The sequence below is a fragment of the Lepisma saccharinum genome, chromosome 20 (assembly GCF_977018435.1).
Source record: "Lepisma saccharinum chromosome 20, izLepSacc3.1, whole genome shotgun sequence".
NCBI classification, from domain to species: Eukaryota; Metazoa; Arthropoda; class Insecta; order Zygentoma; family Lepismatidae; genus Lepisma; species Lepisma saccharinum.
Genome location: NC_139248.1, coordinates 56,720,478 through 56,743,857, shown reverse-complemented (window position 1 = coordinate 56,743,857; position 23,380 = coordinate 56,720,478). Strand labels below are relative to the sequence as shown.

The 23,380-nt window shown below is 48.3% G+C and overlaps 4 protein-coding genes across 5 annotated transcripts in view; 1 reads left to right on the top strand and 3 right to left on the bottom strand.

Annotated features, from left to right (window-relative positions):
• Nucleotides 1-23,380, bottom strand: part of LOC146003281 (SET domain-containing protein SmydA-8-like) — an 84,568-nt gene that overhangs the window by 60,602 nt on the left and 586 nt on the right. The gene's annotated exons all lie outside the window — the stretch shown is intronic.
• Nucleotides 2,535-4,763, top strand: LOC146003638 (uncharacterized). The gene is made up of 2 exons (XM_083141961.1): nt 2,535-3,544; nt 4,289-4,763. Exon 1 carries the CDS (start codon nt 2,561-2,563, stop codon nt 3,533-3,535), a length of 975 nt encoding a protein of 324 aa, XP_082998087.1. The 5' UTR covers nt 2,535-2,560; the 3' UTR covers nt 3,536-3,544; nt 4,289-4,763.
• On the bottom strand, nt 8,930-10,261 carry LOC146003480 (uncharacterized protein F54H12.2-like). The gene has a single exon (XM_083141771.1). It carries the CDS (start codon nt 10,259-10,261, stop codon nt 8,930-8,932), a length of 1,332 nt encoding a protein of 443 aa, XP_082997897.1.
• On the bottom strand, nt 14,841-19,067 carry LOC146003479 (uncharacterized). The gene has a single exon (XM_083141770.1). It carries the CDS (start codon nt 19,065-19,067, stop codon nt 14,841-14,843), a length of 4,227 nt encoding a protein of 1,408 aa, XP_082997896.1.

Here is a 23,380-nt window from a genome sequence, read left to right as displayed (position 1 = left end):
CTAGCTCAAGTTTTTTGTTCCTTCGCGACTACAGAGCTGTGAATATAGTGGCAGGCAGATGTAAACCAAGAGCGTGTTAATTTCGTACTGTGCGTAAGAGTGTTATTCTTGGTTACTTGCCGTTACTTGTTTGTGTTATTGCAGTGTGTATGTGTGTTGTGTCAGTCAGACGATTGGAATGCCAGCCGCAAGGTTCACGCTAGAACAAAGAATTTTTATGTATGACACTTACGTGAAAACAGACTCGTGTCGAGACGTGTGTAGGCAATTTGTACAGAAATTCCCAGGCGTTTCACCTCCACATAGAGATACGGTTAGACGTCTTGTCCTTAAATTACGAGAAACTGGATCGTTAAATTTTAAAACACCTAAGCAAAAACGACGGATTCTAACCGAAGCAAAACTCGATGAAATTGGTGCAGCGTTAGAACGTTCTCCAAACAAACCTCTAAGCCGTGTTTCACAGGAGATGGGCGTGTCAAAATCATCAGCATATACAGCCACTAAGCTACTAAAATTAAAACCGTACAGAGTTTCTATAGTGCAAGAATTACGGCCCCCTGACAACGTAAGTAGAGTAAATTTCTGTAATTGGGTTTTGCAGAATATTGTAGATGGTATTGTTGATCCACAGTTAATAATTTTTTCGGATGAGGCATGGTTTCACTTGCGTGGTCATGTTTGTTCACAGAACAATAGATACTGGAGCACTGAAAATCCCCGAATAATACACGAAGTTCCGTTACACGATGCAAAAATTGGTGTGTGGTGTGCTGTAAGTGCCAAAAGAATAATAGGGCCTATATTTTTTGAAGACACAATAAATTCAGAGAGGTACCGCACACAAATACTCGCGCCGTTTTTTCAGTTGTTATCAGATGAAGTAGTTAAGGGGGGGCCATAGCACGATAACCAATCAGTATCGATTACCTTAATCGATTTCCAATAATCGATAAGTGATCAATACATTTTTTTTTGGGTGAAAATCGATTTTTTTAAATTAGGTGTGGGTGGGGGTGTTTCCAAATAAGGAGTTGTATGTAAGGGTATGTGGGTGTTGTTAACCTAAGATAGTGATTGATTGATTGACAGGTGTCATATTTATTTATATTTTTTCCAAATAAGGAGGTTTTGTGGGTGTCCTAATAATATAGTGATTGATTGATGTAAATGATATGTTTGTAGATTGTTGTATTGTTAAACCTTATTATAGTTGTTAATATTATTGATAATAATATAGATTGATTGATCGATTGTTTCTATAGGTGATTGGTGACGTCATCGATTGTACTGGGTGATGTCTCTGGTTGTGTTGTCGTTGCTGATCTGTGCTTGGTGTGTGCGTGTTTTGTGGTTTATATAGTAGCGGTGTGTTTGTGGGGGGTGAATGCGTGCGCATGCTCTGTGGGGGAGTGCAGGTGGTGTCGGCAGCTGTGTGGATAGAATATTTTTAGGCTCTGCGTGGGAGCGTCGACATCTGTGAGTATTGAATTTTTTGCTCTGCGTGATATGTGGACGTGATGAAAGATAATACTCTGTGGGGGGTTCGTTGACATCTGGCGGATGTTCGGTTCAATATTTTTAGGCTCTGCGTGGGAGCGTCGACATCTGTGAGTATTGAATTTTTTGCTCTGCGTGATATGTGGACGTGATGAAATTGATCTCTCTGTGGGGGGTTCGTTGACATCTGGCGGATGCTCGGTTCGAATGTCTCTCTGTGGGGGTAGCTTTGGCGGCATGTGACCAGTTCAAATATACATCTCTGTGGCGAGCGTTGGCATCTGACCAGATCGAATTTTTTGCTCTGTGGGGGATCGCAGCTGTGTGGATCAAATATATATCTCTCTCTGTGGGGGAGTGCAGGTGTTGTGGTTGTGACCAATGCGGTGTTTGTGTGTGTGGAGGAGTCTCCCACGGCTTGTTGGTATAAATATGTTTGACATCGACGAGTTCGATGTGTCTGTCTCTGAGAGTGGAGAAGTTTTTTTCTGCTGCTGCTGCTGCTGAGTCTGAGGTGTGTATACTGTCTGTCTTACGCATTACCGAAAGAGATTTGTGGGTTGTGATGTCGTTGTATCTGGGGACTGTAAAAAGTAGTCGTTCAATTCACTGTCCATACTGTAAAGACGTTCAAGTGGTTGATTTCCCAGATTACGGGTATGCTCGTTACTACTGTGTGAATGTGAACTGTAGCGAGTATAGAATGTATGTGCTCCGTCGCGAAGGTAAGTTTTTGTTTATGCCTGGTGGGTTGCGGACGAGGTTGTCAGATGATTTTTTCTGTGTTTATTGCGGGGAGTTTAGTTATAAAAGTACTCGTGATTGTACAGATTGTTTTGCCTTTGACGACGGACGTGAATGTAGATTCAAGAAGGAAGTTGTGTAACGCAGAGTATTTCTGTTTTCGTTGTAGGCTGTTGCGGCTTCATCGTTGCTGTTTTCTTCTAAGAGAGAGATGAATTGTGCGCGTCCGTGGATACGTTTCTGTGTAGATGTGGAGTCCGCTAGTATTGATGGGGAGTTATTAACGAGTGTAGAATGTAGGGAAGGGGATGTGGATATGATGTATGTCCCTCGTAGGACCACCCCAACAGCTCGTTGCAAGGTAGCTGTGAGTACTTCGTCAAAGAAAGGTGGCGGCGGCGGTGGGTATGAAATGTGTGAATCGTTTGTGTTACACAAATATCACCCGTCATATTTTCACTTTAGTTTTCTGACTAGGGATATGTCTGTGATCAGAGATTTGCAGACGAAGGGGGAGGAGTGTGGTCCTCTGTATATCTACGAAGCGAGCGCGATAGGTGAGAAGGGAAAATGTCTTTGTGAGGAGAGAGTAAATGTAAAGTTTGGTCGCCAGCTTTGGTGTATGGATGAATGTAATGTCCAGTATATTGTGGAGAAAGAGGTGCCAACGATGGGGGAAAGAGATGGTGTTGCAGTTCCGTTCGGAAATCGCGTTTCCACTCTGGAAATGTTTCTTCAGGGTAAAATGGAGGGACATGGCGTTGCTAGATATGGTTCGTTTCAAAATATGTACATAGTAAACACGGCAAGGATGGATATGCTGACCGCTGCTGCGGAAACAGCAAATCTGGAAGCATCCTATGTTATGTCGAAAATGTTGGGATTTGCTAGTCTGTTCCACGGGCGCCTTACCGAGCAGCACACATTAGGGGATTTGCTATTGAATACCACACATCCGAACCGTAATCTGGTGAAGCCGATAGCAATGAATCCGGGGGAGGGTTTACCGCTGGACGAATTAATGTACAGTCTCTGGAGGGTGCGAAGACAGATACGTGCCGGAGAGAGACCGCAAAGAAAGAAAGTGCAACTAAGTGAAACATTGTCTAACTGGCTACAGGATCGTGACGAGGTCGACAGAGACAGCGACACAGCCGAGAACGAGTGCAGCGACGCCGGCGAGAGCTACAGTAGACGAAGAAGAAGACGAAGGAAGGACGAGTTGAAAGTGATAGCGGAAGTAGAAGGAGAGGACGCCCCGCTGCTAGCATCAGAATTGTTCAACGAGTAATACAAGATGGTGAGTACAAATAAATAATAACACTTATATGTCGTTAGGTAAAAAGGTAAAGTGTTCCCCTGTGCATAGCACCACGCCATGAAGGCGTATAGGGGGTGTGGGGGTAACGCCCCACACTTTCTTGATCCTGTCGTTAGTAAAAAATAAAATAAATAAAAAAAGTACTTACGGGGAGGTTCTGTTTGAAGAAGTAAGCGTGTAGATGAAAAGAAGGGGAAATGAAGGATAGAGGGAGAAGGTAGGAAGAAGGTAGGAAGAAGGGTATAGGTTACTACTGTTGGGGGTAGTAAGGTAGTAGGTCATCAAAATCAGGGACTAGGAGACCGTCAACGGGTTGAAATACGGCCTCCTCTTCCTCCGCCAAGCTGTCCGGGGGTGAGGGGTTGTTTCTAGGAGGTGGAGGGGAGTAGTTGTAGGACGGGTTGGGGGAAGGGGGTGTCGGTGCATGCGGGTGAGGTGTGGGAGGTCTATACTGCCGTCGTTGGGGTTCTTGGGGTTCTAAACGGCAGCCCATGAATAGGTTGACGTCACCCTGAACCAAAGGGTGATCGGGTGGGACGTAATACACGTTCCCCTCCCTTTCTACAACGCATCTGGTCCTCCGTACGACCCGCCCTCCTACTTCAACCGTTTCTATTTCTAGAATTTCCCGGGTGATAATCTGTAAAAAATATAGGTAAATGTAGTAAAAAAGAAGTAGGAAATATGTTTTGTATTTACAAGTGTGTATTGTTTTCTTTGCAGACATCGCCACCAGTTTTGTTTCCCGGGGACTACTGTCTACCATGCAAAAGAATCCACGTGATGGGAGAAAGGTGTGGTGAGAATGAGATTGACGAGTCTGCGTACTATTTGGAAGCTCTGACAAGGAAAGAAGGAGGGATCGAGAACCTGATCCTAGCATTGGAGACAAAAGCCCAATCAATCGAGAAGGATATTCAAGGACTTGTGGCCCTGTACCAGACTATGCAGTTACTACAGAAGTCGTGTCCCAAAATAGAAATGTTTTTTGCAAGAGTTGTGAACGAGGAACCTATAAGGTCCTACTATACAATGCGAAGTGCGTATGATTTGTATAAACTATTCAAGAAGCAGAACTTCGCGGGAGCAGATAAGTCTCTCACCGCTAAATACAGAATGTAGTTATTCTCTAAGGATATTCAGAACTGGTGGCCCTGCCCCCCAAAATAGAAGTGTTTTTTGTTTTTGTTTGCTGAACCCATAAGGTCCTACTACACTATTACAGAATGTAGCAAATCGAGAGAGGGGGACTATAAAGTCGTGCCCCCAAATAGAAGTGTTTTATTTCTTTTCATTTTCTTGCAAGTGTGTGTGTGTGTGTGTGGAGAACCCATAAGGTCCTACTACACTAAGTGAAGTGCGTATGATATGTATAAGTACCGTAGAATGTAGAACGTGTGTGCAAAACTAAATAAAGAAAAGATTTTTCCCTGAACGCTGTGCGTGTTTGTTTGTTTACCTCAAACTAGAGTTTGAATAGCTGTGTATATGTACACTATTTTGTTTGGTGAGAAAATTCGCACTGAGTCTATCCATGCTGAGATTCGAATCTATGTCGTTCCCCCCGGCTGGCGTGTGCTAACCACTTCGCCACAAGGGTCGGCAAAACTAACTTATGCGTGTGTAAAGAGAAGATTCGAATCCAGGTCGTTTTCCCCCTCTGGCGTATGCTAACCACTTCGCCACAGGGGTCGGCGGCAAAACTAACTTATGCGTGTGTAAGGAGAAGATTCGAATCCAGGTCGTCTCCCCGGCTGGCATGTGCTAACCACTCCGCCACAAGGTTCGGCAAAACTAACGTATTTGTGTGACACCTACTGAGGCGTCCGACTCTAACCACTTCGCCATAAGGGTCGGCGCTAACACAAGTGTGTATATATATATATATATATATGCTACGAGTGTCGAACCAAGGATGAGAGAGATAGAGAAAAAAAGAGAGAGGAATGGTACTTACGAGGGAAACCACATCGGGCGAATGTTGATGCTGCATCTTGATAATACTAAAACTTTTCACGCACACGTTTTAAAAGTACAAATGAGGCAAAGATTAGCGTATGCCGTCCTTTTATGCATTTAAAGATCTCTGCAAGAGGTTCATTTATCGTGGAGGGCATCTCCCCCAAATCGGCAACCGGCAGCAGGAACGTGTGGGGTGAGTAAAAACAATTCGCACGTGTGGCGAAAACCCGACAGTGTTGCAGCCCTAGGTAAAGAACACCAGATGTAGTTTTTCCCTCCGCGCGGGAGAAATGACTTTCAGCGGCGGCGGTGTCGATGACTAGGCCAGCTGTCGCTCGGGAGGAGTGGGGGAGCGACAGCGCTGCTACCCGCCAGATGTCGTGTTTTTGCTCTCCTTCGAGCCATTTCGCTCTTTCGCAAAGCAAGCCGGTGGGTCGACCACCTCGTGGATGTGTAGTGGTTAGCGCAGAGAGTCCGACCTGGTAGGAAAGAGAGAGAGAGAGAGAGAGAGAGAGAGGCGTCGGAGCCATATCTCTCGCTCTTTCTTCTCTCCAGTCGACCTAGTCTACTATGCTACGGCTAGGAGAGAAAGAGAGAGAGAGAGAGAGAGAGGCGTCTGAGCCATCTCTCTCGCTCTTTCTCTCTCTCCAGTCGACCTCCTAGTCTACTATGCTACGGTTAGGAGAGAGAGAGAGAGAGAGAATCACGCAAAGTGGCGTCCAATGGCGCCTTTGGCGCCATTGGACGGCCTTTGGCCGCCGCGCGCGCAGGGGGGTTCCCTCGCTTTCGCTCTCTCCGTGCTTCTGGAAGGGATGCGTTGAAATGAAACACAACGGATATATGTGAACAAATCATTTTATTTGGTTAAAAACACACAAAAGCATACAAAATAAGAAATCATCATCATCATCATTAGCAGCAGCAGTATTAGTAGTAGTAGTGGTAGTAGGCACGTTCTGCATCACCATCGACATAAGTAGTTAAGGGGTGCCACAAGTAGTAGTGGTAGAAGGCATGTTCTGCATCACCATCGACATAAGTAGTTAAGGGGTGTCCATGTCGTCAGTAGTAGTAGGTGTTGGTAGGTTCTGTCACTGCGCATGCCAGCGTCGGAAGTAAGCCTTCATGATGGGATGATACAGCTCCAGAAATTCTTCCCATTGTGCGGCACTCATCACAACGCTTCCGTGCTCATCCTGGAGGATCACCACAAAGTCACTCATGCAGTCTTTGACGACCACTCGGAACGTGGAGGTGATGACGAACTTGACGCTTCTGCGACGAGAACAATCCAGATGACGTTCGTGGAAAAGATGCAATATCGGTGACAGAGTCTTCACGAGCTCGATGTACTTGTCCGTGTCGAGGATCACCGTGGACTCATCCTTGCGAAAGACGACCGAAGTGGCATCCTGTTTGTCCACCACGGACACTTCCAGGCTCTCGTCAACGGCGAAAACGACCTTCTCCATGCTGCTGCAGTCACACACTGGGCGACGAACTTCTAGATTTCACTATATTTATGGTTTCTGCAGCTGCGCACGCACGATGCGCAGAAGGTCGTTGTGGAAACGTTGAAGTATGGAGCGACGTGGAGGGGGAGGGGGAAGTACCCTGGTTAGCTTGTCGTCCTCGGCGTGCCGTTGCACGCAAGCTGAGACATGTTCGTGGAGATGGTCGTAGAAGGTCATGTATGCCGACAGAAGTCGTCTGATGCTCAGATAACGGTAGAATTCAGCTTCGTTCCAGTGGATCTTCCTATCACCCACGATCAGCATGAGATGGTGTTTGGAGAACAACGTCATGGTACCGATGGCCATACACTTCTCCTGATCTGCAACCTCGCCTTCTTCTTCTTCTTCACCGGCGATGTCCGGTTTCAGGTCGAAGCTGTACCTCTCGCCCGTCTTGAAGTATCGCGCCATAGGGGCGGGATCGAGCGCTAGGAATTTTCGGAACACATTCCACTCGACGGCGATGTCCAGATGGTGAGATCGAAGGAACACGCAAGGAACGCATCCTGCTTCCCTGCCGCCACCGAAAACACGTCGATAACCGATCAGGATGCATTTGGTGTGCGACGGAGTGAGATACTCGATGCTGGGTAGCAGGAACAGACCGTCTCCACCGTCGGAACGTACTCTGCTGCTCTTTTTGGTCCCTTGGATGTAGGCGAAATCGTTGTCTTCTTCTTCTTCTGGTGCTCTCCCCCTGCTGTCGCCGCTCTCCGCTGTCAGCATTGCTGAACCTCTTCTTCGCACTTCCGTCTCCGACATCCTCCCTCTCCGCTCGACCCTCTGCCACATCCACGTCTCGCTCTCTGTACTTATGTGACTGCCGCTCCCGCCGCCAGCGCCGCCGCCGCCGCCACGTCATCGATGGGGTTGCGTCACCAGACTCACTGCTCGACGACGACGACGACATCTGCTGCTACTGAAACAACAAGGAGGGGGGAGGGTGAGACAGAGTATCTGTTTTTGTTACCAATTGTTGTTCATGATGATACGTCTGTCTTTTGTAATTTCCACCAATGCGTCGCGGTGCAGGTACTCGATGTTCGGAGGGTGGGAACGTGATGTGGTTTGGAAATCGTTGTCTTTTTCTTCTGGTGCTTTCCCGCTCTCTACCACAGCCACCTTCTGCTCCATCATAGCTGAACCTCTTCCTCTTCTTCGCACGTCCGTCTCCGACATCCTCCGCTCGACTCTCTGCCACATCCACGTCTCGCTCTCTGTACTTATGGAACTCGCTGTTCGACGTCATTTCCTGCTGCTGCAACAACAAGGAGGAGGGGTGCGTTTGTGGCTGTTGTACCGTGGGCGGCAGATCTGGTTGCAACGTGTCTGCAGTGGCGACGCTCTGCAGGGTGATCGGAAATAGCGGTTAAACAGGCGCACTACTTCCCGATCATTTTGCGTGAAACAATCGGTGAAATGCGAGTAAAACGGATATTCCGACGTTGACAGACATGCATGATGCAGGTACACGCAACAGTACTGTCCGCACACCGTGCTGAGGAAGCCCTGCAGTTGTCGAGAGTTGCTCCCCCACCGGATGCAATTGCGGTCCAAAAAGCGACGAAAGGAGGGTCGGATAGGTTCGATCCCGTAGGAATCAAAGTACCGTCCGTAACCCTGGGCGTCCACGTGTATGGCGACCCAATGTTGACCCTCTTTGCCGTATGGGTCGGTGTTGGCCACGAACACTGCAGGTTTCTTCACGACGACGACGTCGGCCAACATGTCGCTCGGATACACCCCTTGGAAAGCAGCCCGGGTTGCGTGGTTTCCAGCGAGGGCATCATGGATCTGGGTCGTGTTCATCGTCCAAATAGTTCACATGTGGGCAGTGAACACTGTTTTATAATTCTTCTTCTTCTTCTTCTCAGCGATCTTTGGTGGACTACCCGTCGTGGTTAAAGATGACACGTCTGTCTTTTGTAATTTCCACCGATGCGTCGTAGAGCAGGTAGATCAGACACGTCATCGCCCTGCTGAGAGGGTTCTTGAATCGTGCCTCGATGCGGAGTTCACCCTTTTCCGGAAGACTTCTACAGCTGTTGTCGTCGGCGAGATCCGGTGTCAGTAGGTAACACAGCATAAAGTAACCGTTTGCAAACATCTCCCTGGTGATCATATGACCTTTGTCGGAGTGATGGATGTTCGTTCCAGTGAAGAGTGTCTCGTAGCCTCGGGTGATCGCTCCACGCTCGAAATCCATTTCCAACGGTGCAGTCTGAACGAGCTGTTCTCTGACGTAGAGTGCAAAGTAGTTGAGGGACTCCGGCGTCAGGTGGAACGGGTTCGTGTTGGGAGTCCCCACGAACGCGTTGTTGGGCACCATTGTGAAGAGCAGGAAGGTCGGTATCGTTCCGTTGGTGATGTTGTTCAATGTCAGCGACTTTCCGCCCGAAGGAACAGTGAAGGTTTTCAGCTCCGAACGCTTGAAGAAGTATTTTGCGTTGCTCTTCTGTAACGCCATGCTGTGCGCCACCAGGAACGATGGGCTGATCGTGAAGTGGTTCACGTAGAGAGCTGCTTTCAGGATTTGGATTGTCACCGGCGAGGTCGCACCTTCTCCCCAAATGTAGAATTCATTCTTCGCCTTGGTCAGCACCACCTTCATGTCCACGTCATTCAGAAGGTACCGCTCCTGATTGAAAAAGTCCACGTTGAGTCTCGAAATCAGTTCCACCTCATTCTGGATTTCGCTCGTGTCGGCATCGTTGGCGCTCCCACCTTGGAACAATTCCCAACGCTTCTTGAATCCTTCGTTGGTGGTCGTGTTGGGTTCGTTATTTGTGTCCAGGTAGAAACCACTCGACGTAAGGTGAGTGTGCAGAGCATCCTTTCCAAAGTTGACCACGTTGGTGAGATACGACTTATAGGGGTAATTGGTGCTAGAACCTGTCACCAACGTGTTGTTCAGGTAGACGCTAATTTGACTGAAGAGCGAGTGTTCCACATTGTTCACCACACCCCACTTCTTTGTTTCGGCTGCGTTGTATGTCAACAACGTTCCATCCGGTTTAGTCATCCGACACGTAACACCAAGACGTGTTGTTGGTAACCATCTGTAGGAATTGCTTGGTCCCTTGCTGAGAAACTGATAAACGGTCGCATTGTCCATCGACGAGATGGGGTGACATATTTCCTGGAAGTTCCCTGTAATCGCCGTCTGGAGACATGGTTCCTCGAATATATCCATTTCCGGTAACATTCCCTCCATGGTCATTGCGCTCGCTCGCTCGCGAGATCCACGTCGGGTAGCACAAACTCTTCGACTGGAATCTTCGTCTTGGTTTCAGTGCCTTTATAACGTTCTAGTCTCTCCCTATACTAGGGTGCGGAGAATAGGTCCGTGAAGGTTCTTCGGTTGTGGCCGCGACGACGACGGTGCACTACGTTGGCTGTCCTTCGCTTCCTCGTCGTTGACGTCTTCCTTTTTGTGTTGCGTGCTGTTCTTCTTCTTCTTCTTGGTCCGACCAACCTCGTCGTCGTCGTCTTTCGTGCTCGTTTGCGTGGTCTGTTCAACCGCCTTCGTTTGATGCCCGAACCTGTCATCTGCTTCACTTTCGCCTCAGCCTTGTTCTGTAGATTTGTCCTGGACTCGTGCAGACGCTTCCGTACAATGTCGCGGACTGGTCCTTGCGACGTGGCGACATCTCCTAATATATTTGCTCCGGTCCGCAACGCTTCCTTACCCAACGCTTTAGCACCAGACACCACCAGCGGTTTCACCGTGCGGAACAACCAGGGGAAAAAAGAACCTAATATGCCGTGTCCACGTTGGTACCTTCTTCCCTGGTAGTACGGACCCACACCGCGACCGGTTTGAGCCTGGAAGGTATAGTAATCGACGATCGAATTGGTCATCGTGACGGACTTTCTCCGAATGTCCATCTCTACTAACGTCTCGATCTTTTAAGGATCTCTCTGCTGCCGCCTTTGTCGAAAGTGTAGCACCACTAGGGATGGTATGTTGTTGGCGTGAAAAGGTAAGGGTTCGTTTTTATCGTTCCGGAACTCGATGTCGATGGTTTCGAAGGTGTATTTGTCGAGCGGGTGATAGTACACTCTGTCAAACTTGTGATGTGCCACGGTGCGGTTACCCAACATCGAAAAATCCTGGGAAATCACTCGCAACAGGCGGGACCTGACGTCGCCGGTGAATTGGTGCTCGATAATGTCGCAATACACAAAGACCAGCTGGCTGTTGAATGGTGTGACCGTGGGTGGGACACCGTGAAAGACGGATCTACCATCTTGATCCACCTTGTCGAGGTTGTATCTCAGGGCACTCGCGGTATTGATCATGTCGTTCTTTGTACCTTCCGCATCCCCCTTGTCCGGGAGGAGATTGTGAATGTTGGCCAACAGTTCGGTCGGGGAGGTGTACAGTTGCGGCGGTAGTTCCAGGATTTGATCGTGAAGACCGATCTTGATTGTGTTTCTTGTGGAGAGTACCTTCACGTTGTACGGGTAATTGTAAGACTTTCCACCTCCGCCGCCGCCGCCGCCGTCGCCACTTTCATTCATCTTCCTTTTCTTGTGATCCGGTGGAGGCACGCGTATCACGTTAGGGTCATCTTCCTTGGTCTTCTTCTCCTCACCACCACCACTATCATCTAATTTTCGTGACACTGATCCACGTCCTACGTTCGAGTCTTCCTCCTCCTCCTCCTCAGGGGTGGGTATCAGCGTTTCTCCTGGAATCGGTAACGTCATGCCATAGTAGAGGTTGGCGTCATCTCTCTTTTCTCGTTCTCCACGCAATTTTTTTATTCTCCTTTCGTCATCCTCTTCGTCTTTGTGCACACCTTTCCCAAAGATTGCCTCTATGTTGCTGATGAAATCGTCGATGTAGGAGCGCATCTTCTCGCGAGGTTCGTGTTTCAGCGCATCGAACATCATCATCGTGAGCTCCGCCACGTGGTCGTACTGCATGACAGGGAACTTCAAGAGTAGAGTCTCGTCCAAACGAACTACGTTGTCGAAATACAATGGGTAGAGAACCTCGGACAGACCCACTTCCCACCCCGGACCCAACTCTACGGGTTCCGGTAGTTTGGTCGTGTACCGGGCGATAGTGTTTCCGGGAAAATAATCCATTGAACTGTTGGACGGTAGGAACATCATAAATTCGTCGGACTCCATGGTTCTTGTTCTACCTCGTTCGCCGAATGTCCTCTTCGCCTACCCAGGAGGAAAATGACATGGGGTAGCCGAGCCACTTGACTTTATATTCGCGTTTCCCGTTACGAGTGCGACGTTGAAGGATCCGTTCGATACGATACTCTTTGTCTTCGGGAACAATGATCTTCTGTAGTTCCTCAGCGTAAAAGGAACCCTCCAACACGTTTCCCTGTAGGTCCTCGACCAGATACACCGGTACAGGGTGGTGTTGTATCGTTCGGTGAACCTTGAAGTGTTCACGCGACCAATTCGGTACGTACCCCTTTTCGAAGGGGAGTTTCAACTTGCTCACGCGAACCATATCGCCCACTCGGAGATTTGTATTTGTTTTTGTAGCTTGCTGCATACCTCTCTCTCCTTTCGTCAGGTTTTTCCACACCGTGTATATGTTACCTTCGTTCACATCCGCCGGCTTCATGCCTACACTTCTGTGGTACGAGTGGTTGTACCCTTCCACGAGTTTCGGAAGAACGTCGGTGTACTTGTATGTACCGCGAGCTGTGAAGTACTTCCACATTCGAGTCTTTAACGTTCTGTTAAATCGCTCCACTACGCTCGCTTTCATGTCCGTGTTTCTGGGTATCCGATGTTCTATCCCTTTCTCTTTCAGCAGTTTCTGGAAATGCGTGTTTTTAAATTCGGAACCTGCATCCGTCTGTAGAACCAAAGGTTTACGACCCTCCTCCTTCCGCAGTATGGCGGCGAACCCTCGTGTCACCTCCGGACCTGTTTTGTTTTTCAACGCCACGGCGGACGCGCGTTTTGAAAACACATCGATCACAGTCAACAGATACCTCCAACCACGATTGTACCTTTGAAGGTTTTGCATGTCGTTGAGATCCGCCTCCCATAGGTCGTCCATGTTTGTCACGTTGTACCTACTTCTGGGGTAATGGATGCGTTTCGGTCGGTGCACGGTGTACGTATCCTGTTGTTGGAGCCACTCCCGCACCTTCTTCTTCGGGATCCGTCTCCCTGTCGCCTCCCAGAGTTTCTCCGTCGTCGTGAAGGACTCCCCCTTCTCGGGAGCGTAGTAGACGTCGTGAAGCGTCTTGTTCACATCCTCAGCGGCTCCCATGCTACGTGTTTCGACCAAGGTCTCTTCGTTCCCACGGGTCGTCTTCGCAGTCGAAGTTTGATAGGTGTTCTTTCTTCTCTTTTCTTCTTCTTAACTCTCCGTTTCTCCTCCTCCTCTTCTTCTTCTTCCGTTGATTCAAACTCCTCCCCCGCTTTCGGCCAAGACCACCGTTCCGTCTGTGCGAATGGAAACTGTCTCGGTGGCGTCTCGATCTTTTTATCTTCTTCTCGTTTCACCTTTGCTGGCGTCGCGCTGTCTCCACCACCATCACCTTCCACCACAACAGGTATGCTCACCGGTACCTCCCCTCTCCGAATCACGCGCAGGTACTTGTCCAAGGTCTGTCGATACAGTGACCACTTTTGGTGATCGTCCATGATTTTAGAGCGAAGGATTTTTTGCATCTCCTGATCGAGATCCGACAGTTGCGCATTCAGGTCGTTGCCTTTTAACTTGTCGAACTGATCCGGGGTCATCATGATCAGTTTTCTGTACTGTGTCGACGACGCCATGTCTCTCTCACCGATTCAGGAGTGTTCCCAGCAGACCGCTAATCACGCTGCCCAACAGCACAGGAAGGAACCCTCCTTTTTGCACAAGAAGACGTTTTCGATGCCGCAGCGGCACCTTCTTGCTGGCGAGCTTCCGCAACACGTTTTTGTACTGTCTCAACTTGCGCTTGACCACCTTCGTAACGGGTACGTTCTTGTTCAACACGTTCAGGCAACACTCGGACAGGGCGTTCACCAGTTTCGGATCCGCCTCCTTGAGGATGGCCTTGCGAATCCGTGGGTTCGACGTTCGGAGAGTATGTAAAAGCGCTTTATTGGAGCGTATATATTTGCTCATCTCGGTCGTACGACAGGCATCGATCGGGGTCGGGAACGTGAACCGCACAGTACCTGTATCTTTCTGGAAACAGCTCCGAACGTATACGTAGAGGCTCCGGTGTGTCCTGCGTGAAGTCCAGGAAACAATAACTGTATGGTTGTCGGGTGATATCGTTAAATACCTTTTCGAAGCATCGCCACTTGGAAGGGTATATTTGTCGCGCCAACGTCGACACCTGCAGATGGTCCCTCGGGTTCTTGAAGATCACCATGTAGTTAGCGTTTAGGGCGATATCTCGCGATTGGGAACCTTTAGGAAATAAATTCTGAGTCAAAAGAATGACGCTGATTCGGTCGTGATGAGACATTTTGGTGAACAGGTCGGACACCTCGTGCGCGTTGTAGGCGTCGTTCATAAGGTCGTCCAGGATCACCAGACATGGAGGGTTGGACCTCAAATCGTCGTAATTCGGCATACCGTTATGTTGTTCCACCCCTTCCACTTTGGGAGGTGCGAAGTTTGATCCCGTGCACCACACAATCCTCTTGAATCCTCCTCCATCGATAAGTTCACCTCTATTTCGCAACAGGTTCAACACAAAAGTCGACTTGCCGCAACCACTAGGACCAGCCACGATGCATCGGAACGGTTGTTTCCATTGGAGAACCATCGCAACGACTGTGTCTTTCACCGCATTTCCATCGTTTTTCTATTCCTCCTCCTCATCCTCCTGGACGCTACGGTAGCCGTATGGTAGGGTGTCCAACGTGGAATCTCTTATCCGTCGTTTTGTATTCACCACCTGATATGTTTTTTCCTGAGGTTCTGTCACTAGCACGAAACGTCGTTTTCTCGCAATCCGTCTGGGGTATTGGATGACCATCTTCTTTTTCTCGTTCATGTGCAGCACAAAATCTTTCACCACATCAAAGTTCAATTTCGAACTCGCGGCGTGGTCCAACGTGATACCCTTCATTTTTACCACGTGGAACTCCTTTCCCTTTGTTGGGGACCACACCTTCAGAGCGTAATTCTTCGGACCGCCGGACACAAACTCCCTAATGTAGGCACCATCGCCGAATTCCGACATTTCGTCCGTCAAATCTCCCAGGTGGTCGCCCAACTGTAGTTTCCCGCGTGATCGTCTGGTCTCGCGAAATATCACGCTGTCCGTGTCGCAGTACAATATATCTTCCCCCACAGCGTCCAACAACTTGTACAGACGGATCCTGGTGAAGGTTGTCGTGTACGCACCTATTACGACGTTTACTTTGCTGTTTTGAGGTGCACACTCATTCAGGTAGTCCCAACTCACAATCACCGTGTCATCGTTGACAAACAACACCTGCTTCACGTTGACACCGGGTTCCGTCAACTTTTCAAAGAGATCCCTCGGTTCTCGTATGATCGACGTCTGTGGTTTGTTACTGTTCTGCGCAAATTTACCCCAAAGCGAGTTCAGGCACAACTTTGCAACAGCACGCAGTCCTGGATTCTTGTCGATACGCTCCTTACGTAATTCGATCCCTTCGTGCTCTTTGTAGGTACCAATATACTCCTCCTTCTTCTCATCGTTCGTGCACCACGCTGGCCAACCACTACTCTCCTGTTTGATTTGCAGAAACGTGTTCACGTACTGAGCGAACAAACCCCCCTCACCTGTCGTCGGGTCGTAGACGCTCACCTCGTACCTCCACACTTCGTACACATCCTGAATCTTGTAGCCCTTCTCGACGGCGAGGCGAACTTCATCCAGCACCCACGTTCCCGTGATTGCTCTCTCCGCATCCGTGTGGTCGCACTCTCCTTCTTGTCGGAGCCCCGTTGCGCAACTCCAACACAACGGAAACAACAGTTTCCCTCCCGTCTTCATAGGCAGCACGGGAATGTATAGGTCTCGCGGCGGAAGCACTCGGAGTTTGGCTATGCCGTCCATTTCCAATACCTCCTTTGGTGTCGGTGCTGATGCACCGAACAGAACCTCTGGGTGTCCCACGGGTGCCTTGGCGAGCTTATTGACGGTCGGGTACAGCGATGTGATGTCGTAGTAGCGTATTTTCTCCTCCTCCTCCTCGCCGGCGCCAACCACTCCTCGCATTTTAAACACCTCCACCCTACCTCCATACAACGCATCCCTCGCCACCAGCGGAGAACTCCGAAAAAACGGGTGTTCTTCCAGTTCGCGGCTGAGGTCGGGTCGGTCCCGCAGTATCCCGCGGAACGTGCACTCCCACATTTCCACCACAGTATAACCCAATAGGCGAAAGTTCGATGTCACCCTCTGCGTTCGCTCGTATCGAGCACCCATCGTATCCGCCGGGTCGGATTGGATATTCTTCGACACGGGTCTCGAGCGCTCCTTATAGCAGGATGGACATCCGTGAAAATAGCACCCGTGGAACTGGTAGATGGTCCTTGTGGTTTTGTCGTACCCATCCACAGCGATGCCATTCACTGCCACATGCTCCCTTTCTTTACCGGCATATTCCAACTCTACTTTCTCCGACTTCTCCAGATGCAGCAACCACTTCAGCGCGATCTTGCTCTGATTACTCACATTGCGGTAGCCGTCACGTGGAATCACGCCTATGGTGTTGTCCGAGAGGAAATGTCTTCGGTACGCCAGGGAGCATGCCGACGCTATGGTGAAACAGTCCTGTAGAATGTCCACATTGGCGATGTCCAAGAAATACCGACGCAATTTGAGCACTCCTCTTCGAAGTACTGTGACGTCCTGAATGCAATACTTGCGACACTCGTGGGCGTTATCGTACAACACACACTCCTTCGATGCTCTGTTGTACCACTCGTAGAATTTCTGGCGGTGTTGCGGCGACATGTGGTCCGGATCGAAGAACCGGTCGTTGGGGAAGGGACCCTTGTAGTCGCGATTTCCTTTGGTGTTGAACAGATGCGGATAGAATCCCTTTGTCTCCTCCAAATCGAACGTCTTTGAGAAACTCGACAGGGGCATCTGTAAGTAGTTCAAGGAATCCAGGAATCGCAACTTCTTCCCCACGCTCATAAACAGGATTTTCGTACCGTCCATGATCACCTCGGGAGCTTCTACATCCCTCTTCAGCAAATCGGACAATACAAACATACCGTCGTAGGCTCGGAAATTGTGGGCCACCAACACAATCCTCTTGAAGTAGGGTCGCTCCACGAAGACGTAGTCCATAAACTGTCGCACAGGATCCTCTCCCTCGAAGCAGTGCTGGCGAATACCGCACTGTAAGCAATCTTTCATCATATCTACGTCCTCGATGCATACACTGCACACTTGTTGCACCACACACAAGCATGGTTCGTGTACATATGTCGAAGGTCGACCGACATAGGGTGTGCACTGCGTAGCTTCGAAATCATAAAACATAAACAGGTATCTCTTGCAGCTGATCTCCTCACCACCTCCACTGTCCCTCTGCATGTAGCACAGATGGTTCATCTCGCGTTGTGATTTGCACGTCTTGCAATACCTGAAGCCGCAACGATGCTTTGCACTCTCCGGATGGGTGGCGTCCAACAATTGGTAACATCCCGTGCAGCTACGTATCTGCGTGCACACAGTCCCCCCGCCGTAGCGAGTGCTTAGGTGGTTCTTGTAGCACACATCGCTGTTGAACATCCTGTTGCATCGTTCGCAATGCACCACATCTTCCTTCTCGCACACGGGCGACGTGTGACATAGATGACACATATTTTTGCACACGTGCCGCAAGTTTCGGGAAAAAGCGTAACATCGTTCGCAGAAATAAGGAATCGAGAACGCAGCCACTGGATTCACAATGACGTCATAGTGGTTGTCTCTCTGATTCAGCAACAGGTATATCGACTTTTTCGCCTGGGGTACCTCCTGGGCGAACAACACATCCGGCTTCTCCAGGTCGCTGAACACAAAGATTTTGTACTCACTTCCGAAATAACGCTGGAACGCAGCCAATTCGGCGAGACCTCCCCCCGTCGACTCCAGCGATACCCCGGCCTTTCTACACAACTCCATCGCCGACGACGTCAACACTCTCCGCCCCATCTTAAATTGTTTGTGGTATTTCCGGAAATACTCAGGATCTGACTCTTTGTCGGCATACATCCGACCGATCACCAGGGCTTTGGCCAGACATATCTTCTCACCTCTGGTCTCGCTCTTCACAGTCACCACACTTCTCTTCACTTTTGCGTATCTCTCGTGCGGTACAAGCTCGCGAGAGTTCAGTTTCCGACGTCCGTAACCGACAGGCATGCCAATCACGGACACACGCAGCTGTAGAAGATCCGTCGACAAGAACGTGGCGTTCGATTGCAACACCCTGGCGACCACATTCCATAACATATCAGCACCCAGTTGATCGATTCTCCGTATCGACAAACCAATCGGTCGAACCGACTCGTCAGACTTGTTCTCCAGCACCACGCCCACTTTGTCCGATGGTTTGTGTCGATCCACGATGTGGTTCAGCACAGCGTCCAAACCCTCGTGCACCCAACTCATGGCATCTCCGCTCTCGTCCGGCGACCTGAAGGTAAAGGTCGTCGTAGTGCACGTAGCGTTATACTTTTTCACTCGACGAACATCCATTTCTTTGATGTCCACATACTTCGTATGGGGTGCAATTTCCCGTTCTTCTTCTTTTTCTTCTTCTTCTTCGTCGTCGTCCTCTTCTACCAGAAAATCGCGGTCGCCGCCTGTGTCGTCATCCCTCCTACTGAACGACGTTCCCGCTCCCTCCTGGTTTCCGTCCAAACTACGCACTTCGGACATCAAACGTTCCAGCAAATCAAGACGCCGGCATGGTTCGCCACGACCCATCATTCGGATAATCTCCTGTAGAATCATCCTCTTCCTCTCCGATCCTCCACCTTCTCCCCTTTCATATTGGTCCAACAGAATATCGCAGGCGCTCACGTATATCTCACCCGATTTCAACAACACCATTGTGTACTGGTTGACCTGTGGTCCTCCCTACCGCAAAAGATGCTCACACCGATCGACGGTCCCTTATATCCTACCCAAACTCCAGGGATCGCGCGCATGCGCATCTACAGCTGCAGAGAAAGTCATTCGATCCGCGCATCCGGCCACCTGCGCTCCCCCACAGAGCAAAAAAAATTGGATCCGCGCAGCTGGCCAGATGCGCTACCCCACAGAGCAAAAAATTCGATCCTCGCAGATGGCCAGATGCCAAACATTGTACATCAACTGCTCCACTTACCTTGTCCATGCAGCCACTCGTTCTGCGCGATGCACGTCACCAGCTCCCTCATCAGCGATGGCAACTCAACCAATCGAAGCAAAGTCTCGTAAAACATAAACTCCACTCCCGTCGTATCGCCGTCGTCGTCGTTGTCTCCGCCGGAACCCTCGACTAATCTACGGTGGTCGCGAGTAAAGTGTGCAAACATATGATACATATTTTCCGGCTGTCGGGCGTAGCTAACCCACCTTCGTATCTTTTTCCGCACGCAAACATTACAGTCACCATCTACACCACGTCCGCCGCAGACACTATTATGCTCCCTAACACACGGATGAGCCTCGCCGTCTGGGTAACCCTCGAAACAGCCAATACAAAACACAGCGTACTCGGGAGTATAACTGGTCATACTGCTCAAAACACAGTACATATCCAAACTATCGGGTAAACACGTACACGGCGACATCACACAGACGTTATCGTCAAACTCCATTCCCCGTACCTACTCCGCTTCAATATTCCCCACAAACATACCCCTCAGGAACGGACAGTACGGACTCCAACGCCTGTGCTCTTTCTCTGCACTATCCCCAAACTCCCAATTTCCTATCTCAACACCACAAAACACACACTTTACTACGTCCGGTAACCTATTAAAGTAAAAACCCGTCTTTGCTAGAGATTTCGGATTCATAAACCTAACACCCCACCTCTTAAATGTAGCCAATCGCGACCTCTCGCTATTTAATGTACCTGGCTCGTCAGCACGAACAACACCCTCTCGAAGGAAACGACAGAAAACACCCACTCGACCGTCAAAACCTCTACCCACCGAACCCGCACGACTTCTCGCATTCATCCCCTCGCGACAAATGATCAAAAAACCAAACCAAACCACTTAAACATACAAAAAAACAAACAAAAATACAACACAATATGCAGCTGCTTCGCACATCTGCTTCTCCTCACCTTACTCTCCCCGTAAAGCCCAAAACAACTCCGGACCGTTGAGCTTCTCATTACGTTCCAACCAACGTACAAGGTCCTCCATCAAAACACTGTCCTCGATCATTCTCTGAAGACCACCATACAATTCCATTACTGTTTTGTCGCAACCTCCACATACCTCCACATGCTTTGGCTCGTAATATGCAAATACATGCTCAGCGTTCGACGGATCGCGGAAATAGTCGCACGCGTTTTTCACCTTCCTTCGTATACAGTTCTCACAATTATCGTCGCGACTTTCCTCCGAATCACAATAACGAAAATGCTCCGTCAAACATACATGACCCTCCTGGTTAGGCGGCATTTCCCAACAACCAACACAAAACACGGGCTTCCTTGGTGTGTACTCTTGCAATATCACAGCCATACAATACAAATCAATATACCCCGGAAAACAACCGCAACCATTCAACGCTGAAGTTATCAATTCTGCTTCTTCGCCCGACAACATCGCAACGGTTACTGAAACTACCAGACACCATTGCCGGACTCTCCCACAGAGATATATATTTGATCCACACAGCTGCGCTCCCCCACAGAGATATATTTGGACAGATGCCAACGCTCGCCACAGAGAGAGAGGTATATTTGAACTGGTCACATGCCGCCAAAGCTACCCCCCACAGAGACACATTCCAACCGAGCATCCGCCAGATGTCAACGAACCCCCCACAGAGTATTATCTTTCATCACGTCCACATATCACGCAGAGCAAAAAATTCAATACTCACAGATGTCGACGCTCCCACGCAGAGCCTAAAAATATTCTATCCACACAGCTGCCGACACCACCTGCACTCCCCCACAGAGCATGCGCACGCATTCACCCCCCACAAACACACCGCTACTATATAAACCACAAACACGCACACACCAAGCACAGAGCAGCAACGACAACACAACCAGAGACATCACCCAGTACAATCGATGACGTCACCAATCACCTATAGAAACAATCGATCAATCAATCTATATTATTATCAATAATATTAACAACTATAATAAGGTTTAACAATACAACAATCTACAAACATATCATTTACATCAATCAATCACTATATTATTAGGACACCCACAAAACCTCCTTATTTGGAAAAAATATAAATAAATATGACACCTGTCAATCAATCAATCACTATCTTAGGTTAACAACACCCACATACCCTTACATACAACTCCTTATTTGGAAACACCCCCACCCACACCTAATTTAAAAAAATCGATTTTCACCCAAAAAAAAATGTATTGATCACTTATCGATTATTGGAAATCGATTAAGGTAATCGATACTGATTGGTTATCGTGCTATGGCCCCCCCTTAACTACTGATGATGAGAGACAATATGGGTATTTTCAACAAGATTCGGCCACAGCCCATACCGCCGCTGATTCTTTGGACGCTATAAGGGAGGTGTTTGATGACAGAATAATTTCAAGAGGTTTATGGCCTTCACGTTCGTCAGATCTTACCGTATGTGACTATTATTTGTGGGGAACCTTGAAAAATAGAGTCTACCGAAATAACCCTCATAGCATCGACGAGCTAAAAGACAATATAAGGGCAGAACTAGGAAGAATTACGGAAGAAGAACTTTTGCGTGTGAATCAAAATTTCATCAAACGATGCCAGGAATGTGTGAATGTAGGTGGACATCACTTTGAACAACTCTTATAACACAGGTTACTGCTAGTTTTGCAATATTTATATAAATGTCTGCATATGTCCATAAAAATATGCGGGCATTACAGGCCGCAAATGTCGGCACCTCCGTCAGCGCCGCCCGCCACGTTTCTCCCGATCTCTCGGCTGCAGATCGAAATGGACGCACGGTACTACTATTACTACTACTACTACTACTAATAATAATAATAATGATAATAATAATAATAATAATAAATGTTTCTGTGACTCTGCCCCCCTGAGAAAAAAATTCTGCGAGCGCCCATGGGCAGAGGGGGACTTGCTCCCCCTGGGCATGAATGATGAAGAAATTAAAGCTATATTTTATTACTAGTATTATTGTAATTTGATGCGATTTACAGGCTGTCGGTTACAGCAATTAACTGCCATGTCCAACAAAAGAGCGAGGGAACGTTTTCACAAGAGACATTAGTATCCCATTCACTGTCATAATTAGGGCTGTGGGGAAAGGGATTAGGAAGGGACATTTTATAATCCCGACGTTCAGGACCGAAAACCTTCGCCATTTGCGGACGCGGTGAAATCCTAGGATTCTACACATGAATTCCCCCTCAAGGGATTGTTTTTGCACTTTTGGAATAAAGAAAACCTGTTAATTTAAAGAAATTTCAGACATTTATAGTGCAGGAACTCGCACTATAAATGCTAACCACTTTTAAACACAATCCTTTGGAATTTCTCGACTGCTCGGGATCTGACCATGACAACTCATGTGCAATCATCCTGAATTATTTTTTTTATATATATATATTTTTATTTTTAGTACACTTTGCCGCGCATCAGGTACCATGAAGGAGAGAAAATTATTAAGTGGTTTCTGTTTGATATGTGTACATCGTGTAAAAGTACAAGAAGACAAGGAACTCTTTCATAAAAATATGGAGATACTTATGGAAAGTAAGCAAGGCGAATCCAGCTTCTATTTAAAGTGAACTCAGGTCTGAGCTTGTTAACAATGCCAGAGCATCTTTAATTCATTTCCAACGGCAACTATTATATTAATAATAATAATCGCTGAAATAGAAGTTTCTATAACTGAAAGGCAAGATGTGAAATCTCTCTCCGCCCGCTTCTGAGAAAATAAAAGATCCTCCGGCCACCCTTGTTTCACACTAAACATAAGACACTAACATAACGTAATGCACGAAACGAAGCAGTTGTCCAATGTATATGCATCGGACAGCACGACACGTTACGACTTATATTTATCTTTGTCGCTAACAGTTCTTCCTATAGAAATACCCTTTCAGGAATTCTAACTGAGTTTAGCTATTTGTTTCCTATATTTTCATGCGTAGAACACAAAACATTATCATATTCTTAATTTACTTGTTAAATTCCATC